This window comes from Rhinatrema bivittatum, chromosome 1, assembly GCF_901001135.1.
Source record: "Rhinatrema bivittatum chromosome 1, aRhiBiv1.1, whole genome shotgun sequence".
Lineage (NCBI taxonomy): Eukaryota > Metazoa > Chordata > Amphibia > Gymnophiona > Rhinatrematidae > Rhinatrema > Rhinatrema bivittatum.
Window position 1 is genome coordinate 704463360 of NC_042615.1, and position 21582 is coordinate 704484941.

Genomic DNA, 21582 nt, shown 5'->3' on the forward strand with positions numbered 1-21582 from the left:
TTTTTCATTACTGGATCTTTGTGTCTGCTATTTTGAAATATTTTGTTGGTATCTGGAAATGTTTTATATAAGTTTTTAATTATTGGATATTCCACTCATCAGCTGTTTCGAAATATGTTCTTTTTGTTAGTACAGTTTTACTGCTGATGATTTTATATTTCTTGATTTGTTTTATAAGGATGTGTGATGTTTCTTTTTTCCTTTGTTACACTGCATACAGAGACTCTGGCTTGTTGCAGTTTCCAATTCAGTTTTTGTCTGCATGCTTCTTGTTATGCGTTTTGGTCTCTTTATTCTATGTTAGGTGAGGGACAGCACGTGATTCAGGTGAGGTTTTCTGCTGGCGTGTAGTTTCTGTGTAGGACTCTATAGCAGCCTGACTTGGTCCGTTTTCCTAATAGGAGATGTATTGGTGTCTTAAGGCCTGGTGTAATATTTTCAGAGACTTATTGTACTTTAAAAGTGTGATCTTACATAAAATGCACACATTTACTTGTATTTAGTTTTAAACATATTGTATGGCTCTCATGGAATTACATTTTAAAATATGTGGCGTTTATGGCTCTCTCAGCCAAAAAGGTTCCTGACCCCTGTCCTAGTGCATTCATAATGTCAGCAAAATTGCTTACCTTGTAATAGGTGTTATCCCAGGACAGCAGGATGTAGTCCTCACATATGGGTGACGTCACTGACGGAGCCCTATTGCAGGAAAAACTTCTGTCAAAGTTTCTAGAAACTTTTGACTGGCAGCCTGAGGCTACTGAGCATGCCCAGTGTGCCATGATATTCTGTGCCACAGGGGTCTCACTCCAGTCTCGTATGTAGCAATAAGCTTTTAGCAAAAAATAAAATAATAAAAGGTATGAGACCCAACTCCGTGGGGTGGCGGGTGGGTTTCGTGAGGACTACATCCTGCTGTCCTGGGATAACACCTATTACAAGGTAAGCAATTTTGCTTTATCCCAGGACAAGCAGGATGCTAGTCCTCACATATGGGTGATTAGCAAGGTAGAGGCTGAGTCATTTTGTAGTGAAGCAATGGTGAAGTATAGTTGTGGAAAATGAATCAGCCGAAGATCACAGCAGGTTGGATGTAGAAGGAGTTGGGATTAAACTGGAAACAAGTTCTTTAAGACAAATTGTCCATAGGCTGAATCTTGTCGTACTTCTTTGTCCAAACAGTAATGAGCTGCAAAGGTATGAAGAGAACTCCATGTTGCTGCTTTACATATGTCAAGGATTGGCACTGAACGATAGTGTGCTATTGATGTTGACATTGCTCATATTGAATGTGCCTTTACTCGCCCTTGGAGAGGAAGGCATGCTTTTTCATAGCAAAACTGTATGCAATCTGCTAGCCAATTGGATAGAGTATGTTTACCCACTGCTTTCCCTGGTTTGTTCAGATCATAGGAAACAAAGAGTTGATTTAATTTTCTGTGAACTGCAGTGCGGTTTAAGTAGAAAGATAGTGCACGCTTACAGTCCAAAGTATGTAAAGCCCGTTCGTCTTGGTGCGAATGAGGCCTTGGAAAGAATGTGGGTAAAACTATGGATTGGTTCAAGTGGAATTCCGTAACTATTTTAGGGAGGAATTTTGGATGTGTACGAAGAACCACTCTGTCATGTAGGAACTTTGTAAAGGGTGCGTACGTGACAAGTGCTTGTAACTCACTAACCCTTCTAGCTGATGTAATAGCTATGAGGAAGATAGTCTTCCATGTGAGAAATTTAAGATCACAAGAATTTATGGGTTCGAAAGGAGAACGCACGAGTCTTGTTAATACCAAATTGAGGTTCCATTCTGTGACTGATGGCCGAATTGGTGGTTTAAGGCGAGTTAAACCTCTCATAAACCTGCTGACAAGAGGTTGTGTGGATATTGGTGCATCTCCTATCTTAGTATGGTAAGCTGAGATTGCACTTAAATGGACTCTTACAGATGAAGTCTGGAGACAAGATTCTGATAGATGGTATAAGTAGTCTAACAGAGAGGTTATGTGGCAGGTGAAAGGGTCTATATTCTTTTGTCTGCACCATATAGTAAATCTTTTCCATTTGGAAGAGTAATTCTTTCGTGTGGAAGGTTTACATGAAGCTAGAAGCACTTGAGATACATTGGTTGAAAGATCGAGAGGTTGTAAAATCAAGCTTTCAACATCCATGCTGTCAGGGATAGGGATTGAAGGTTGGGATGGCGCAACCGACCCTGATCCTGAGTTATGAGAGTGGGAGCTACTCCCAGACGAATTGGATCTCTGACTGAGAGGTCTAGGAGTATGGGAAACCACACTTGCCGAGGACAATACGGGGCTATGAATATCATGGACCCTTTGTCCTGCTGAAGCTTCACTAGAGTCTTGGTTATGAGAGGTATCGGAGGATACGCGTATAGTAGGCCTGAGTTACAAGGACGAGCAAAGGCGTCCTTGGTTGACTGGGTCTTGTTTGTGCGTAGAAAACAGAAATTGTCCACTTTGTGATTCAGATGTGACGCAAAGAGGTCTATTGTTGGTTATCCCCAACGTTGGAATATCCTGGTCGCTACTGAGGGATCCAGGGACCATTCGTGTGGTTGGAATTGACGACTGAGTCGATCCGCCACTACATTGTGAATGCCTGCCAGATAAGTGGCCCAGAGGAACATTGAGTGTTTCAGGGCCCAGTCCCAGATCTGTGCAGCTTCTTGACAGAGGAGATACGAGCCCGTACCTCCCTTTTTGTTGATGTACCACATGGCCACTGTGTTGTCTGTTTGGATGAGAACAGTCTTGTGTGAAAGGCAGTCCTTGAATGCATGTAGCGCATAACGTATAGCTCGAAGCTCCAGAAAATTTATTTGATAAGTCGCTTCGAGTTTTGTCCAAGTGCCTTGGGTTTGGAGATTGTGTATGTGAGCTCCCCAACCCAAGGTGGATGCATCTGTAGTTAACGTTATTTGTGGGACTGGTTGCTGGAAGGTTAGGCCCTTGCGCAAGTTGCCCATGTTCACCCACCAAAGTAGAGATGATCTTAGCGGGTGGGTTACTTGAATTGGATAATGAAGCGGTTGAATGGCTTGTATCCATTGTGACCTTAGAGTCCATTGGGTAACCCTCATGGCAAGCCGTGCCATAGGAGTGACATGAACTGTGGAGGCCATATGGCCTAGTAAGGTTAGAAATTGATGGGCTGTTGCCAGATGTCCGGAGTGAATCGAGTTTGCTAATGAAGATAGTGTTTCTGCCCGATCTTCGGGTAGAAAGGCTCTTGCAAGGATGGTGTTCAGTTCTGCTCCTATGAATTGGAGTAGTTGAGATGGAGTAAGATGGGACTTTTGGTAATTGATGAGAAAACCCGTGGAGTGTAGTAGAGTAATTGTCTGATTGAGAGAAAACAGAGCCCCTTTTTGAGATTGACTTCTGATGAGCCAGTCATCTAGATATGGGAAGACATGGACACCTTGCTTGTGCAAGTGGGCTGCTATTACTGCCAGACATTTTGTGAAAACTCTGGGAGCAGCGGCAAGTCCAAATGGCAGTACTCTGTATTGGAAATGTTGATGACCTACCATGAAGCGCAGGTACTTGCGATGAGGAGGAAATATTGGAATGTGAGTGTAGGCGCCTTGAAGATCCAGAGAACAAAGCCAATCTCCTGCTTGAAGAAGGGGAAGCATGGTGCCTAAAGAGACCATCCTGAATTTTTCTTTTTTTTAGAAATTTGTTGAGATTTCTGAGATCTAGGATTAGTCATAGGCCTCCGGTTTTCTTTGGAATGAGGAAATAACGGGAATAGAATCCTCTGCCCTGCTGAAGCCGGGGCACGAACTCTACAGCCCTGGCTTTCAGGAGGGTGGATAATTCTGTTTGTAAGTGAAGCAAATGATTTTTGCTGAGATGAGAGGAATTCGGTGGAGAATCTTGAGGAATGGTTATGAAGTTGAGTTGATATCCTCGGTGTATAATTGAGAGGACCCATTGGTCCGATGTTCTTGACGTCCAAGCATTGTAAAAAGTGGACAGTCTTCCTCCCACTGGTAGTGTTGGTCGAGGATTGGAGCAGAAGCCTTGTTCTCTGGATATGATCTCAAAAACCAGTGGCAGGTCCAGTTTGTGGAGCTGGTTGAGGCCTAGTTGTTCTTTGTTGCCTCTGTTGTGGTCACTGTTGGGACCTGGGAGGCCTCGGTCTGGATGAAGGAGGATAATATCTCCTTTGTTTATAGAATGGGCGCCTAGTGTCCCTTCGTGGGGCCCTGCGGCTAGTATGTGTTGATGGGTCATGCGGAAGAGAAGATAATTGTCGCAGGGTCTCAGTGTGTTCATGTAGTTGTGCGACTGTATCTTGAACCTTGGTGCCAAACAAATTATCCCCAAGGCAAGAAGGTCGACGAGCTTATCTTGCACTTCTGGCCTTAAGTCGGAAGCTTTGAGCCAGGCCCATCTTCTGGCAGTAATGCCAGATGCAGCAACTCTCGAAGCTGTCTCATAGGCATCATAGGTGGCGCGGACTTCATGTTTTCCTGTGTCTAACCCCTTATTAATGATGTTTTGTGCTGCCTCTTGATATTGTGCAGGCAGGGATGGCACAAACTCTTTCATCTGTTTCCAGAGGTTCCTCTGGTACTGGGTCATGTAGAGGTGGTATGCTGAGATCCTGGAGGTCAGCATTGCTCCTTGAAAGATTTTCCGACCCATTTGATCTAGAAATCTGTTATCCTTGCCTGGCAGGATAGATGAATGGGTTCTTGTACGTCTGGAACGCTTCTGCGCAGACTCTACGACCACAGAGTGGTGGGGCAGTTGTGGTTTTTGATAACCTGGTGCTGATTGCACTAGGTACGTAGAATCCACTCTTTTGTTCACTGCAGGAACTGTGCAGGGATGTTCCCAGATGCGTTGTTGTAACTGTAAGAGCACTTCATGGATAGGAATTGCGAGATTGTGTTTGGGAGGATCTACAAACTGGAGTATTTCCAGAGTTTGCTGTCTGTCATCCTTTTCTGCCTGCAAATTGAATGGGATAGAATCCGCCATTTCTTGGACAAAGGTAGAAAAAGAGAAATCCTCTGGAGGTGATTGTTTTCTGGGTTGAGGTGGGGAGGGATCAGACATGAAGTCCTCTGATGAGACCTCTGATGAAGTGTCTGACCAAGTGTCATATCCAGAAGGTTGGTGAGTAGGTGTAGTCCTAGGAATCGTAGGTACACCTGAGGGTCCAGGTAGAGGGTGTTCAGACACAACATCCTCTACGTCCTCCTCCACTGGATTAGCAGGCAAGGAAGCAAGTCATTCTTGGTACCTTTTTGTCAGGATACCATGCAATGCTGCTTCTGCACTTGAAGCTTCAGAAGATGCAGGTGGGTGTTTTGGCATCGAATGTCTTAATTTTTTTGATGATTTAAGTCTCTATGCCGATGCCTTGTGAGGAGGAGGTAAGGTGGGTGCAGTCATGTAAACCGGCTTCAGCTGTGAAGTAGAAGGAACGGTCCAAGTCGATGTATGGAGATAAGAGAACATCGAGATTGGAACGGTCACCGAAGGCATCAGTGGCATCGAAGGTTGTAGCATCGATGGAGCTTGTGCAGTCGAAAAAGGAATCTACATCGATGTCTCCGATGCCACTGAAGTCTGCGGCATCGAGGTTGATGTCGATGGCATCATTGGCATCAGCGGAACCATCGGCATGGTTGGAGGTGGCAATGCGCCCTCCGGCATCGGCGGACCGCCGGCACCGGCGCACCCGTCTGCATCGGCTCGAGCGCCGCCATTGGGCGATGACACCAGAACTTGTGCCTGGAAGGCTTCTACCACCATCTGTCTGATTAGGCTGATTAAGTCTGGCGTCGATGGTATCTGGGATGTCGATGCAGACGTCGATATAGACGGTGTCGGCAAGGGAATAGAGGATACGGAGGTCAGCGGAGGTTCAGATGACCTATGCCGTTTAGCAGTCTGTTTCCCCGGGGGAGGGAGCGATGGAGACTCCGAGGATCGATGACGTCGGTGCTTGTGTTTAGGCCTCGATTTCGATACTGACCTGGTCGATGATGTCGACGGTAATGGTGATGGAGCATCGCCGGATCCCTCGATTCGCCATTTTTTTAAGAAGAATTTTCTTAGTGACCCCTGTTGGTGAAGATTTCGTCGAAGTAGACGGTGAAGGCACTGATTGGAGGTGGAAAAGCTGTGACATTTTCTCTTGCCTCAGCTTTCTGCCTTTCGGGGTCATTTCCTGGCATTGTACACATGAAGAAATTTCATGTTTCTCTCCTAAACAGATTGCACATTCGAGATGTGATCGGTTATAGACATGGTCCGGTTACAGACCGGGCATTTTTTGAAGCCCGAAGCCATGTCTCTATCGACAGCTGATAGAAAATCTCTGAGAAGAGAAGAGAAATCTTGAAAAGAGAAAAATCCAAATAATTGTTTTTGTCATCGTCCGGTGACAAATGAGATTTTGTGAGACCCCAAATGGGGAAAAAAGAAAAAAAGTGACTTTTTCAGTCAAAGTTAGTGAGAAGATCTCACAGGGCTCCTGTCACCGCGATGCTGAGGGCAGCGCGGAAAAATGAAGACTGGAGTGAGACCCCTGTGGCACAGAATATCATGGCACGCTGGGCATATTCAGTAGCCTCAGGCTGCCAGTCAAAAGTTTCTAGAAACTTTGACAGAAGTTTTTCCCGCAATAGGGCTCAGTCAGTGACGTCACCCATATGTGAGGACTAGCATCCTGCTTGTCCTGGGATAATAATAGTGTCTGGCAGGTATTGGATAAGGACACTGAATCCATGTTTGGCGAAGATCATGGAAGAGAAGTCCATTAACTGCTATTAATCAAGTTGTCTTAGAGAATAACCACTGCTATTACTGATCAGTAGCAAGGGATCTACTTAGTGTTTGGGTACATGCCAGGTACTTATATCCTGGATTGGCCACTGTTGGAAACAAGATGCTGGGATTGATGGACCCTTGGGTCTGACTCGGTATGGCAATTTCTTATGTTCTTATTTTAGAAAGACTAATAACCCACTTCTAAATTCAAAAGCAGTTGTCACAGAGGGAACATGTCGAAATAAAATCGCTAATAGGGCCGATCCTTGTGGTACATCCAGACTAAGTACAGCAGACCTTGGCTTAGCATTCTGAACAATAACTTAAGAACAGCCTAATAAAAAGGAACAAAATCAAAATAACTATAGCTGTTTAATTTCTGATGAAATCTCCACTTTCATTTTTATGGACTGAGTTAGCTGGTCCCATTGGAAATGAAGGCACTATTTTAGATGTGCAGGTCGGTCAGCAATACTACGTCAATTGCTGCTGTCATGTGACCAGGAACAAACAGCACCTCTCTGGCAGCTGACTAATTTATATTCGGCAGTCTGTAAGCCATTGCTCAGAGCGTTTATGATCAATCTAATGGAAGGAACATGATTTTCTGGGAGGGAATCAGAGTCAATTTCTTGAAATTCACAAGGAAGCTGAGTGACCGTAGAAGATATATGGAGATCTTCAGGGAGCTTAGAACATTCTCTTGGGAGTTCGCCATCACAAGCCATTTGTGCAGGTAAGGGAAGACTTAGATGCCCTGACAGCAAAGATGGACTGCTATTATGGCTAGGCATCTGATGAAGGCCCTCGGTGCAGCCAAGAGGCTGAAGGGGAGCATTTTGTATGAACAGTGAAAAGAATCCACAAAAAAGGGCAGGTATTGCCATTGGGAGGGATGGATAGAAGTGTGAGCATAAGCATCTTTTAGATTCAGAACACATATCTACTCCCCTTTCTGGATGAAGAAGAGGATTATGTGAAAGGGAATTAATTTTGAATTTCTCCTGGAGTATATGCTTGTTGAGACTTCTTAAATCTAAGATTGGTCTCAGCCCCCAGATTTCTTAGGGATGAGAAAACAGCAGGATAGAACACTTGACTATGGAGATGGGGAACAACCTGTTCCATTGCCTGCTGTTCGAGTGAGCGAGCCAACCTCCTGGTGAAGCTGCGTTGAGCGAGACCAAGCTGGATTGAAGGCTGAGTGATGAGGAAGCATGGGAAGTCGGGAGAAAGGCAAACGTTAGCCAGACTCCACAATCTTGAGAACCCAGCAATCTCTGATGATCTTGCACCATTTTTCCAAGTGGTGATGGATTCCTCCCTCTACTGGAGAGGATAGTAGCTAGGTCTGAAGGTCGGTCAAGAATCTGGCCCATGATTAGACTGGGCCTGTTGCACCGCTTTTGGTTGACAGTGTTCCTGCTGTCAAGTGTGAGTCAGAAATTGTTACAGAAGGAGACACGGCATCCAGTATTACTGGAATTGCTGGAAGAGGCGTCTTTGGAAATATGGTCTTTTCAAAGTATAGAAGGTAAACCTTGCAGAAGCCTGCTGTTCTGGTCTTGTGGAGAGAGACTGCAATGCAAATTGCTATTTGTTTGAGTCATTGTTTCTCTGAGATTTTCTCCAAAGAGCTCACTACCCAGGCAGGTCACATCCACCAAATTCTTGAGAACATCCTTGCGTAGAGCTCCTGCCATTTATAAAATATTAGCAGAACCACTTAAATACACAAATGCTGTATCGTAGATAGGCACAACTTTTATGCTCCTAATTCATGTTTTGTGTGCACAGGTTTTAGGGGCATAACTTTTATATGCAGAAATCATGTTTCCGTATGCTAAATTTTGTTTGCACATTTGTTTCCGTATGCATGATTTTGTGCACACATTTTCAAGTAAACTTTTTTTGTTTTTTTAAATTCCTGATGCATTAACATAACATGAGTTTACTAAATTGGGAGTGAACTTATTTTAGTGCATAAGTAAAGAAAGCACACTTATTTTTTATTTATTTATTTTTAGCTCACATCTTATTACATCAGGACCAAACAGAATAGCAGTAGGTTTTGTGTTTTTAACCTCAACTGCAGAGTTCCAGTACCAGTGGTGGTCTTGAACAAAAAACTTTGCAGGTTGTGATACCTTTTATTATACATGAGGTTGGAGTTTATGTAAGTCCTGAATTCTGACAAGCCTTCAGCTTTTTACCTACAAGCAAGAAAATCTCATAGCTATTAGTCATCAGCCCCAGGAAGCACACCTCACCAATCGGGCTGATATGGAACTGAGATATGATTATTGCAATAATTTCAATAGCTGACAAAAGCTTTCATTTGTACTGGAGAATGAAACAAAATACTGAAACATTTCATTCCTCACTTTTTCTTACCCTCTTACATTTAAAACAAAGTAAATGGCATCTGCAAACAACCACCAAATTTTCCAAATGACTTTCCCACATGACAGCTTACCTTTAATGAAGTATCGTTCTTTTCTATCTTATCTTTTATATCTTTCTCTTTGCTACTCTTTTTCTTGGATCTTGATTGCTCCCTCTCTTTTCTTTCACTGCTTTGTTCCTTCTCTTTTTCTTTCTTTTTCTCTTTTTTATTTCTGCTAGAAAGATATAATTTATACATTAGCTAGGTTTTTCCAACTTTACAGTAAGTTATTGGTTAAAGTTGCAGCTTTTACATGGTTGGCACTTAACCAGACATGAAGTACAGGCCCTACAGTCATTGTCAATATGTCTCAGTGTGCATGTAGAGGAATACAGAATCAGATAGGTATCTGGATATGATACTTCATGTGTAGATTTTTCCCACATCATGTTATGTATATCCTGGAAGAGAGGGTGGATAGGTGATGCTACTAACTCATTCAGGTGTCAAGGTACTTCAAGAGACCAAGTAAAGGTAGCCTGGGTTCTCCTTTGAGCCTTAGCCAACATTTGTACAAAACCTGGGAAGGAAGGTTCCTCAGATGCAGAAGGCACTTTCCTCCTAGAAACATGATAGCAGAAAAAGATAAATCCAGTCTGCCCATCCATCCAATCAATTTAGCATTATAATTCTCAATACTTCCTAGAGGTCCCCTGTATTTATCACATGCTTTCTTGAACTCAGATACTGTTTTTTTTCCCACCACTTCCTCTAGGAGGCTGTGCCACATATCCACCACCCTAAGTGTACCCCTTTTCAACCTCATCTTATGACCCCTCGTTTTAGAGCCTCCTTTCCATTGAAAAATGCTTATCTCCTGTGCACGGAAACTTTTGAGATATTTTAATGTCTCTCTCCCCTATCTCGCCTTTCCTTTAGGGTATACATGTTTAGATCTTTAAGTCTATCCCCATATGCTTTAAAATGAAGACCACTGACCATTTTAATAGCCACCCTCTGGATCGACTCCTTCCTGTTTATATCCTTTTAAAGTTGCGGTCCCCAGAATTTTACACAGTATTCCAAGTGAGGTCTCACAAAGGCCTACACAGGAACAATATCACCTCCCTGTTTCTACTGACCATTCCTCTCCCTATGCAGCCAAGCTTTAACAGTCACTTTATCCACCTGTTTGGCCAACTTAAGATCATCAGATACAATTACCGCAGATCCTGCTCTTCCTTTCTGCTTAGATGAATTTCATCTCCAATACTGTACCTTTTCGCTTGGGTTTTTGCACCTTAAATGCATTACTCTGAATTTCTTTTTTTTAGCATTAAATCTTAGCTGTCAGACCTTAGATTATTTCTTGAGCTTCGCTAGATCCCTCCTCATGTTTTCCACTTCTTCCTGGTTGTCCACTGTATTACAGATTTTGGTTTCATCAGCAAAAATACAAACCTTTCCCAACAACCCTTGTGTTATGTTGCTCACAAAAATGTTGAAAAGAACCGGTCCAAAGACCAATCCCTGAGGCACTCAGCTAGTAACAACCCCCTCCCTCTGAGAAAACTCCATTTATTACTACCCTTTGTTGTCTCCCACTCAGCCAGTTTCTAACCCAATCAGTTACTCTAGGATCCATACCAAGCAAGCAGAATTTATTTATAAGTTTTCTGTGTGGAACAGTGACAAAAGCCTTGATGAAATCAAAGTACACTACCATCTAGCGCTCTTCCTTGATCCAACTCTCTGGTCACCCAATCAAAGAAATTGATCAGATTCGTCTGACAAGATTTATGCTGCCTCTGATCTTGCAATCCATTGGATTCCAAAAATTGCACTCTTCAGTTTTAGTAGCGATTCCATTAGTTTGCTCATCTCAGAGTCAGACTAGCTGGTCTAATTCCCAGCCTCTTCCTTACTTCCACTTTTATGAATAGGAACCACACTGACCCTTTTTCTAGTCCACTAAAACTACTCCAGACTCTAAAGAAACATTGTAAAGTCCAGCCAGTGGAGCTGCCAGGACATCTCTAAGTTCCTTTTGATATATCCCATCCAGCCCCACTGTGTTATCTACTTTAACTTTAGTTACCTCCTCATGAACACACTATTCTGAAAAATGACTGAGGTTTACCTCACTTCCAATCTTATTTGTGTTTATGTGGTCCTGCTATAGACCCTTCCACAGTGAACACCAATCAAATATTTGTTAAGCAATTTTGCTTTTTCTTCATCAGCCTCCTCACATTCCTCCCCTTCACCTGAATCTCACAATGGCACTTTTGTACTGTCTTCTATCATCTATATCTATCTAAAATGTTCACTGTGGCACAATGGCAGATTTGTACTATCTTCTATCATATATATATAGATGATAGAAGACAGTACAAAACTGCCATTGTGCCATTCAGGTGTCGAGATATATATATATATATATATATATATATATGTCACCCGGTATTACTGTATTTGCTATTTTTTTCTATTTGTATTTTCACCGACTACTTTCCCAGCTTCTCTTAATTTTTCCACATATTGTTACCCGTCTTCCTCTTTCTGCGATCACTTGCAGTTTATGAATACTAACCTTTTCTCCCTTACCTTTTCAGCTACTACTTTAAACCATAACTGTCTCTTTTCCATTTACGTTCCTAACAAAAAGATTAGTTGTCCTTATATCTCCTTTTAGTTTTTCTCACTGCTCTTCTGTTTACCCTAGATTTTCCCATCCATCCTTGAAGTACTCCCCCATTTTAAGAAAGTTAATTTTCCTGAAGTCTAGGATGCTTGCCTTAGAATAAACCATCACTTGCATCCTAATACTGACCCATATCATCCGGTGGTCACTGGTTCAAGATAATCCACTACACTGGTCCCCAGATCATCCTGTTGCAGAGAGGGCTTTGAAGAGAGATAGCAAAATTGCTTACCTGTAACAGGTATTCTCTGTTTGGATAGTAAGAAATACCAGCCACACAAGTGGGTGATGTTACTGATCGATGTTAAGTTGGACTATTTCTTTCATAGCTCAGAAAGTCCGAAAAATGAATGCTTGGGAATTCTTACCCTACTGCCGCCACACAAATCCTCTCTCAATGTTACCTAGCTAAATGAAAAAAAACCTCAGCTCTAAGGAGAATTGGGTGGGATTCTGTGCTGGGTTGTCCTACTGTCTGTGAAAAACACCTGTCACAGGTAAGCAACTCTGTTTTCTCTGTGGACAAGCTGGACAAATCCAGTCACACAAGTGGGGATTCCCATAGTTAAGTATTGCATTAAGCAATAAACTATGCTCAAAAAGAATATAATTGATTACAACCCGAAAAAGCTGGAAGTTGGGAGAGTTGAAGGTTAATCGAATAAGCTTTTTAACAATACTTGTCCGTGATTAATCTCTCTTCAGGACTTTTCCTTGAAGACAGTATTATTTAACAAATGTATGAATGGGCGACCAAGTTGCTGCTTTGCAGATTTCTAGTACTGATACTGAATCAAGATGATACAGAGATCACTTATCTTACATACTTTAATCTTGAACATTACTTTATTTCCTGTAAGTCCCATCAGTGGGGAATATAATTTGAAAATCATGCAGACAAGGTTAGTTTCTTTACTGGGCAACCTACTGTTGATATACCATAAGAAACAATTGCAAATATTTTTTGATTGTGTTTTCTAAATTAAAAAGCAATGCTCTTCTATAGTCTAAGAAATGGAGGGTTTGTTTTGCTCTTGAAGTGTGTGATTTTGGAACAAAACCTGGCAGACAATGAATTGTTGAGATGGAATTGAGACACCACTTTCAGAAGAAACTTAGTATGTGTTCTTAGAATCACTATGTTCTTGAATATCTGCAAATAAGGATAATGAACCACCAATGCTTGGAGTTCATTTACTCTGTGAGCCGAGGTGAATGCAATTAGAAATAAGAATTTCCATGACAGGTATTTGGGAGTTCCTTAAAGAGGTCTTATTGTGTTTCCTTTTTTTTTTTGCTTAAAACGGTGAGTGCCTCAGTAGAAGACCTCAAACCTTGTGACCATGAGGTGCTGTGAAATAAAGTGGCCTTCAAGTCTATCACTGAATGCTGAAATTGCACTTAAATATACTCTTATTGAATTCAATTTTAAGCCAGTCTGTGAAAGGCTAAAGAAATGCTGAAGCAAATCTAAAACAGAACATGTAAATGGATCTGCACTTTTGGTTACACACCAAGTAGTGAACTCTTACATTTAAAATTATAAAATCTCCTAGAAGCCAGCTTTCATGAGAAATACTTCTCTCACATCACCTGGAAAAGGTAAATTCTGAACTATCTGGCTTTCAATATCCAAGATGTGAGAACTAAGATATACAGAGTGAAATGGATTACGGAGCCATTTTCCTGAGTCAATAATGTTGGAAACATTCAAAGACATATCAAGGAACTGTTGCTAATCTCTGAAGCCATAGAAAGTATATTTGGTGTGGCGAAAATGGGACTATAAGAATCGTTCTTCCCTTATCCTTTAATTTTACAATGGTTTTGGAAATTAGAGGCACTGGAAGGAACACAAACAAAAACTGATTTGTCCATTGTACTGCAAATATGTCCCTTGCTATAGCTTCCAAAGCTGGCCTTTTTGAGCAGTAGACCCAGCAGTTTGTGGTTGGACAGGGTTGCAAAAGGTCTATGTCTAGAGTTCCCCAGATATGGAAAAGACAGTAAACTGTGTTGGGCTATAGAGATCACTTGTGAGATTGGAGTAATCGGCTTAAGTAACAATTAGGATATTGGATTTGAATGGTAGATATATCATTAAAAGCTCTATCTGCCTTGATTTTGCCTAGCTCCAAATTCTACATACATCCCTACAAAGATTTGAAGATCTTTTGCCTCTGTTTGTTTATATAATACATGGTGACAATTGTCTATCCATATTTATACTACTGAACTATTTATCCCTGTCTTGAACACCAAATAGGGCTTTGAATATTTCCCTTGATTTAATTGGTTTATGTGGCATTTCAAATCTGGATTTTTTTCAATTTCCTTGAGAACAAATTGAGAAGGACTCTCCAGCTTTGTAAGGATGCATCCATAGTTACAACTTTTTCTTGATCTTGTTGCTGGAATGGACAGTCATACTCACCACTGAAGAGATCATACCAGAGATTTGATTATCTGTATGCTGACAGATAATGGCCGATTGTATTGATTCCACAGGATTTTTAAATGCCATTGTGCTTGCCTCATGCATAGATGTGTTTGAGGGATCATATGAAACTCCACTCTATCAGAGACCCCTGTGTTTACCCAATGCTTTCTTGAATTCAGATACTGCTTTTCCCTCTACCACCTCCACTGGAAGGCCGTTCCATGCATCCACCACCTTCTATGTAAAAAAGTATTTCTTAGGATTACTCCTGAGTCTACCTCCTTTCACCCTCATCTCATGACCTCTTGTTCTAGAACAGTTTTCCAAAGTATGTGTCGCAACACATTAGTGTGTCGCCTGCAGTGTGGAGATGTGTCACCCGGCCCACAGGGCTGCAGGGCCGGCGGAAGCAGGGAACTACAGCCGGAAGATCGACGGGGCCGTGGTGGAGCTTACTTCACCACAGCCCGAAGAAAAGGGTCAGGTTCACTCCTCCCTCCTTCCAGCCTGCGCAGCCCCGGAAGAAAAACGTTGCCAGAGCCGCATGGGCAGGAAGGAGGAGGAGCATCTGCTGCGTACAGAAGAGCAGCATTAATGGGCCGCCACATATCCTACGTCACAGTGGCCCGAGAAGAGGAGGAAACCCGATAGCACGGTTGCTGCGGATCCCACGTCACGGCGGCCCGAGAAGAGGAGGAACCCGATAGCAGGGCCGCTGCGGATCCCACGTTGCGGTGGCCCAAGAAGAGGAGGAAACCTGATAGCAGGGCCACTGCGGATCCCACGTTGCGGCAGCCCGAGAAGAGGAGGAAACCAGCTAGCAGGGCCGCTGTGGATCCCACGTCATGGCCAGAGAAGATCAGGGCCGCTGCAGAGCCCATCCATCGGCAACCTGAACAGAGGGACAGCATGTGACAGTGAGACTGTGCTTGAGCAAGAGAGCATATGGGAGTGAGAGTGAGACAGCATGTGCACGAGAGAGACAGTGTGTGTGTATGTATGTATGAGAGAGAGCATGTGAGTGTGAGAGCTGTGGATGCGTGAGACTGCATGTGAGTGTGAGAGCCTATGTGTGTGTATGTGTGAAATAGACAGCGTGTGAGAATGAGAACCTGTTTGTGTATTTGAGGGAAGACGACAGATGGAGAGAAAAGAAATAGAAAAAAAAGACCCTGTAAAAGGAATTGGCAAAAAAACAAGAAAGGAAGGTGGAAAAAATAGCCTGTGACCAACCGATTAGAAAACTAAGATCAGACAGCAAAAGTAAAAAAAAATTACTTTTTAGTGATTGTCATATGTTATCTTTGGGAATTTGCAAGAGTAGCACTTTCTTTATGCCGATCTCGCAATGTACAGCATGGAGGAAGTGGAAGCCCGCAAATATTTAATATGAGATAGATTGTGTCAGGAAACATTTTATTTATGTTTATATTTAAGGAAACATACATAAATTGTCGAAATACATTTTGTTCGTTTAACCTTTAACTTCTGGTTTTCTGGTAGACTGAATTACTGTGTCGTGAAATTATGTTTGTCTAAAAAGTGTGTCACCAACATGAAAAGTTTGGAAAGCTCTGTTTTAAGGGAAGGGCTGCATAAAGAATTTCAAATCATCAAGAGGAGCAGGATATGGGGTGGGGGAGGGCTCCCCCTTGGAGTTTAGTGAATGGAAACATATCTGGCTCTTTGGCTAATTTGAAATGGCAGGAAAAGAAGGAAACATGGTTCCTGGGGGGTGGCAAGCAACAGGCCAATAATATTTCTGGATTTCTCAGAAGTTGGCAACCCTATTCCCTGGCTTCCCCCATCCCCTGCATCTGTCCCCCCCAGAGGGATGTGTGTGTGGCACATCCCTTCCCCACCCTTCACATTCTATCCCCCTCAATTCTTTCATTCATTCCATTCCCTCTTGCTCACCCCATTCCCCTTCCTCCTCCCCTTCCCTCCTCTTACCTTTCATTCACTTCACTCCTTCACTCCCATTCCTCACACTTTGCCTCCCTCATTCACCCTACTCCCCCATTCCTCCCTTTACTTACCACTCATTCATTCCCTTCCCACTCTCCCCCTACATTCCTTTCCTTCCCCTTCACTCCTTCTGCTCTCATTCACCCTAATCCCCTCTCCTTTCCTTGCCACTCAGCTCTTCCCTCTCACTCATTTACTCCTTTCCCATCTGCCTCAACATGTCCCCCATCCCTCACCTGCATTTCCTTTCTGTCTTCCTCCACCAGCATACCTAGATTCCTTGTGATCTTTACTTCCCCCTTCCCCTACTAGCACACCTGACCCTATCTGCCTCCCCATTCCCTCATTAACATACTTGATTCCTTTAATTTTTTTTTATTTTGTGGCCTGCTCCCTGCTACAGCTGCTTGGCCCCAGCAGCAGTGGTATGATGAAGATGGTGGCAGAGAGGGAGGATGGAGAAGACAATGGGCTGAAGTGGGGGTTTTTTGTGGCCGGATCTCGCTACATCTACTTGGCAACAGTAGGATGGTGGCAGAAAGGAAGGATACAGGATGCAAGGACATGACATTTGTTGGATTTTGTGGTCTGATCACTGCTACAGTCTTCCTCCTTCCTGCCCTAATACCATGCCTATGCAGTACCACCCTCTCTAATGAAAGAGTCAGAGGGGGGGAGGAGGGACTTCTGCATTGCTTTTTTGACAAAATTAAAAAAGAAAAGCCTGATTGCAGGCTGGAAGAATGAGCTGAATGGGCTGGATTCAGCCCACAGTTTGGAGACCCTTGCAATAAATGACAGAAAAAGACTACATTGGCCCATCCAATCTGCCCAGTTACAATTCTTTCACTTCAGGCAGATAAGCATACACATTTTCACATACAACCCAACACCAGCTCCCCACTTGCCAGTTTGAGGCACTTTCCTCAATGCCAGCAATAAAACTGTTGATTGTCTGTAATGGCCACCTTTGTGCCTGAGTCTGAAAAACAACTTGAAGCAACAGTCATACTTCAATGTCATGACATTTACAGAAAGAAACCAAGTGAGCTAGAAATTAAATGAAAAAACAAACATGTTGAAAAGAAGTTGATAAAACCTTGAAATGTTGATGTAATGGAGAAATTACTTATCTGATAATTTCGTTTTCCTTAGTGTAGACAGATGGACTCAGGACCAATGGGTATAGTGTACTCCTGATAGCAGTTGAAGATGGATCAGATTTCAATCTTTCGTCAGCCCCTAGTACATATACCCCAGCAGGAAGTGCAGCTCTTCAGTATTCTCCTCGGAAAGCATTGTGGATACATGTGTGACTGACTAATTTGACTAACTAAGATTAAATCCAGAACCTCCAGGGTAGCATTCTCTGAAATGCTCCCTGTTCCACGCGCAGGTCACCAGAGGCAGGCAGAGCTCCGGAGTCTCAATGCGTGGATGAGACGATGGTGCAAGGAAGAGGGATTCAGTTTTGTTAGGAACTGGGGAACCTTTTGGGGAAGAGGGAGTCTCTTCCGAAGGGATGGGCTCCACCTTAACCAGGGTGGAACCAGACTGCTGGCGCTAACCTTTAAAAAGGAGATAGAGCAGCTTTTAAACTAGAACAAAGGGGAAAGCCGACAGTCGCTCAGCAGCGCATGGTTCGGAGAGATGTATCTTTAAAGGATACTAATGATGCATTAGAATTAGGGCATCCCGACAGTGAGGTTCCAATAATTAGAAAAGTAGTCCAAGTGCCTGTAACTAAACTCATATGAGCTAAAAAATTCTAACTTATCCCTATCAATTAAAAAGCAGAATAAAAATACAAACAAAAAACAAACTTTGAAATGTTTGTATGCTAATGCCAGAAGTCTAAGAAGTAAGATGGGAGAATTAGAATGTATAGCAGTAAATGATGACAGACTTAATTGGCATCTCAGAGACATGGTGGAAAGAGGATAACCAATGGGACAGTGCTATACCGGGATACAAATTATATCGCAATGACAGAGAGGAGCAGTCGGGAGGAGGTGTGGCGCTTTATGTCCGGGATGGCATAGAGTCCAACAGGATAAACATCCTGCATGAGACTAAATACAAAATTGAATCTTTATGGGTAGAAATCCCTTGTGTATCAGGGAAGACTACAGTGATAGGGGTATACTACCGTCCACCTGGTCAAGATGGTGAGATGGACAGTGAAATGCTAAGAGAAATTAGGGAAGCTAACCAAATTGGTAGTGCAGTAATAATGGGAGACTTCAATTACCCCAATATAGACTGGGTAAATGTATCATCGGGTCACGCTAGAGAGATAACGTTCCTGGATGGAATAAATGATAGCTTTATGGAGCAATTGGTTCAGGAACCGACGAGAGAGGGAGCAATTTTAGATCTAATTCTCAGTGGAGCACAGGACTTGGTGAGAGAGGTAATGGTGGTGGGGCCGCTTGGCAATAGTGATCATAATATGATCAAATTTGATTTAATGACTGGAAAAGGAACAGTGTGCAAATCCAAGGCTCTCGTGCTAAACTTTCAAAAGGGAAACTTTGATAAAATGAGAAAAATTGTTAGAAAAAAACTGAAAGGAACAGCTACAAAAGTAAAAAATGTCCCAAGAGGCGTGGTCATTGTTAAAAAATACCATTCTAGAAGCACAGTCCAGATGTATTCCACACATTAAGAAAGGTGGAAAGAAGGCAAAACGATTACCGGCATGGTTAAAAGGGGAGGTGAAAGAAGCTATTTTAGCCAAAAGATCTTCATTCAAAAATTGGAAGAAGGATCCAACAGAAGAAAATAGGATAAAGCATAAACATTGGCAAGTTAAATGTAAGACATTGATAAGACAGGCTAAGAGAGAATTTGAAAAGAAGTTGGCTGTAGAGGCAAAAACTCACAGTAAAAACTTTTTTAAATATATCCGAAGCAGAAAGCCTGTGAGGGAGTCAGTTGGACCGTTAGATGATCGAGGGGTTAAAGGGGCACTTAGAGAAGATAAGGCCATCGCGGAAAGATTAAATGATTTCTTTGCTTCGGTGTTTACTGAGGAGGATGTTGGGGAGGTACCCGTAATGGAGAAGGTTTTCATGGGTAATGATTCAGATGGACTGAATCAAATCACGGTGAACCTAGAAGATGTGGTAGGCCTGATTGACAAACTGAAGAGTAGTAAATCACCTGGACCAGATGGTATACACCACAGAGTTCTGAAGGAACTAAAAAATGAAATTTCAGACCTATTAGTAAAAATTTGTAACTTATCATTAAAATCATCCATTGTACCTGAAGACTGGAGGATAGCAAATGAATCCCCAATATTTAAAAAGGGCTCCAGGGTCGATCCGGGAAACTACAGACCGGTTAGCCTGACTTCAGTGCCAGGAAAAATATTGGAAAGTGTTCTAAACATCAAAATCACAGAACATATAGAAAGACATGGTTTAATGGAACAAAGTCAGCATGGCTTTACCCAGGGCAAGTCTTGCCTCACAAATCTGTTTCACTTTTTTGAAGGAGTTAATAAACATGTGGATAAAGGTGAACCGGTAGATATAGTATACTTGGATTTTCAGAAGGCGTTTGACAAAGTTCCTCATGAGAGGCTTCTAGGAAAAGTAAAAGGTTGGGAATTATTAGAAAAGGAATGATGAATAAAACGGAAAATGTCATAATGCCTCTGTATCGCTCCATGGTGAGACCGCACCTTGAATACTGTGTACAATTCTGGTCGCCGCATCTCAAAAAAGATATAATTGCGATGGAGAAGGTACAGAGAAGGGCTACCAAAATGATAAGGGGAATGGAACAACTCCCCTATGAGGAAAGACTAAAGAGGTTAGGACTTTTCAGCTTGGAGAAGAGACGACTGAGGGGGGATATGATAGAGGTGTTTAAAATCATGAGAGGTCTAGAACGGGTAGATGTGAATCGGTTATTTACTCTTTCGGATAGTAGAAAGACTAGGGGACACTCCATGAAGTTAGCATGGGGCACATTTAAAACTAATCGGAGAAAGTTCTTTTTTACTCAACGCACAATTAAACTCTGGAATTTGTTGCCAGAGAATGTGGTTCGTGCCGTTAGTATAGCTGTGTTTAAAAAAGGATTGGATAAGTTCTTGGAGGAGAAGTCCATTACCTGCTATTAAGTTCACTTAGAGAATAGCCACTGCCATTAGCAATGGTTACATGGAATAGACTTAGTTTTTGGGTACTTGCCAGGTTCTTATGGCCTGGATTGGCCACTGTTGGAAACAGGATGCTGGGCTTGATGGACCCTTGGTCTGACCCAGTATGGCATTTTCTTATGTTTCTTATGTAACTTGAATAACTTCATAACTTGGATAAACTTTATAACTTGATCTGGTTGAATTGGCTATAGCTGGAGACCGCCAGTGCCCTCAACCGGAAAGCGTCAACACCTGGTAGGTTGGGTGTCCAAAGTGAAGGAAAGCATGGCTTACCCTTGTATCATTCGAAATTCCATAAGTAACGGCAGCCAAGGGTGGGATGCTGAGTCCATCTGTCTATACTAAGGAAAACGAAATTATCCGGTAAGTAATTTCTCCATTTCCTAGCGTGTAGCAGATGGACTCAGGACCAATGGGATGTATAAAAACTACTCCCGAACCGGGTGGGAAGCTGCCCGTGACCCACTTACTACTGCCCTTGCAAATGCCGTGTCCTCCAGAGCCTGGACATCCAGGCGGTAGAATCAGGAGAAGGTGTGGATGGAGGACCATGTCGCCGCCCTGCAAATCTCGGCGGATGACAGCATTCTGGTTTCTGCCCAGGACACTGCCTGGGTTCTAGTAGAATGGGCCTTGATCTGTAGAGGCGGTGGCTTGCCTGCTTCTACGTAGGCCACCTTGATGACTTCCTTGATCCAGCGGGCTATGGTTGCCCGCGAGGCCGCTTCCCCTTGTCTCTTCCCGCTGTGGAGGACAAATAAGTGGTCTGTTTTTCGTACGGGTTCCGACATTTCCAGGTATCTGGATAGGAGTCTGCCGATGTTGAGGTGGCGTAGACTATTTATTTAAATGATTTTATATACCGATAGCCGTTTGCACATCGTATCGGTTTCCAGAAAACTAAAACTTTTTGACAGTGTCATTAAACAGAACTTTTGGCACTGCCATTACATAGAACAGTAAACTTTGCATATAATAGAAGAACATCAGCAAACAGAAACTGGGTAACTATTTACAAGGAACGAAGGTTCCTAAAATTGGGAGCAGATGAAGGAGAAGTTAACAAACGTACATTGTGAAGGTAATACATGT

At 42.7% G+C, this 21582-nt stretch overlaps 1 protein-coding gene across 2 annotated transcripts in view; it reads right to left on the bottom strand.

The window, feature by feature from the left end:
* Positions 1-21582, bottom strand: part of SREK1 (splicing regulatory glutamic acid and lysine rich protein 1) — a 323133-nt gene that overhangs the window by 27542 nt on the left and 274009 nt on the right. The window contains exon 11 of one of the 2 annotated variants that reach the window (XM_029575998.1): positions 9292-9433. In XM_029575998.1, coding sequence (XP_029431858.1) covers positions 9292-9433 — 142 coding nt within the window. Of the gene's footprint in view, positions 1-9291; positions 9437-21582 lie in introns of both variants that reach the window. The other variant, XM_029575991.1, reaches the window with a different exon arrangement.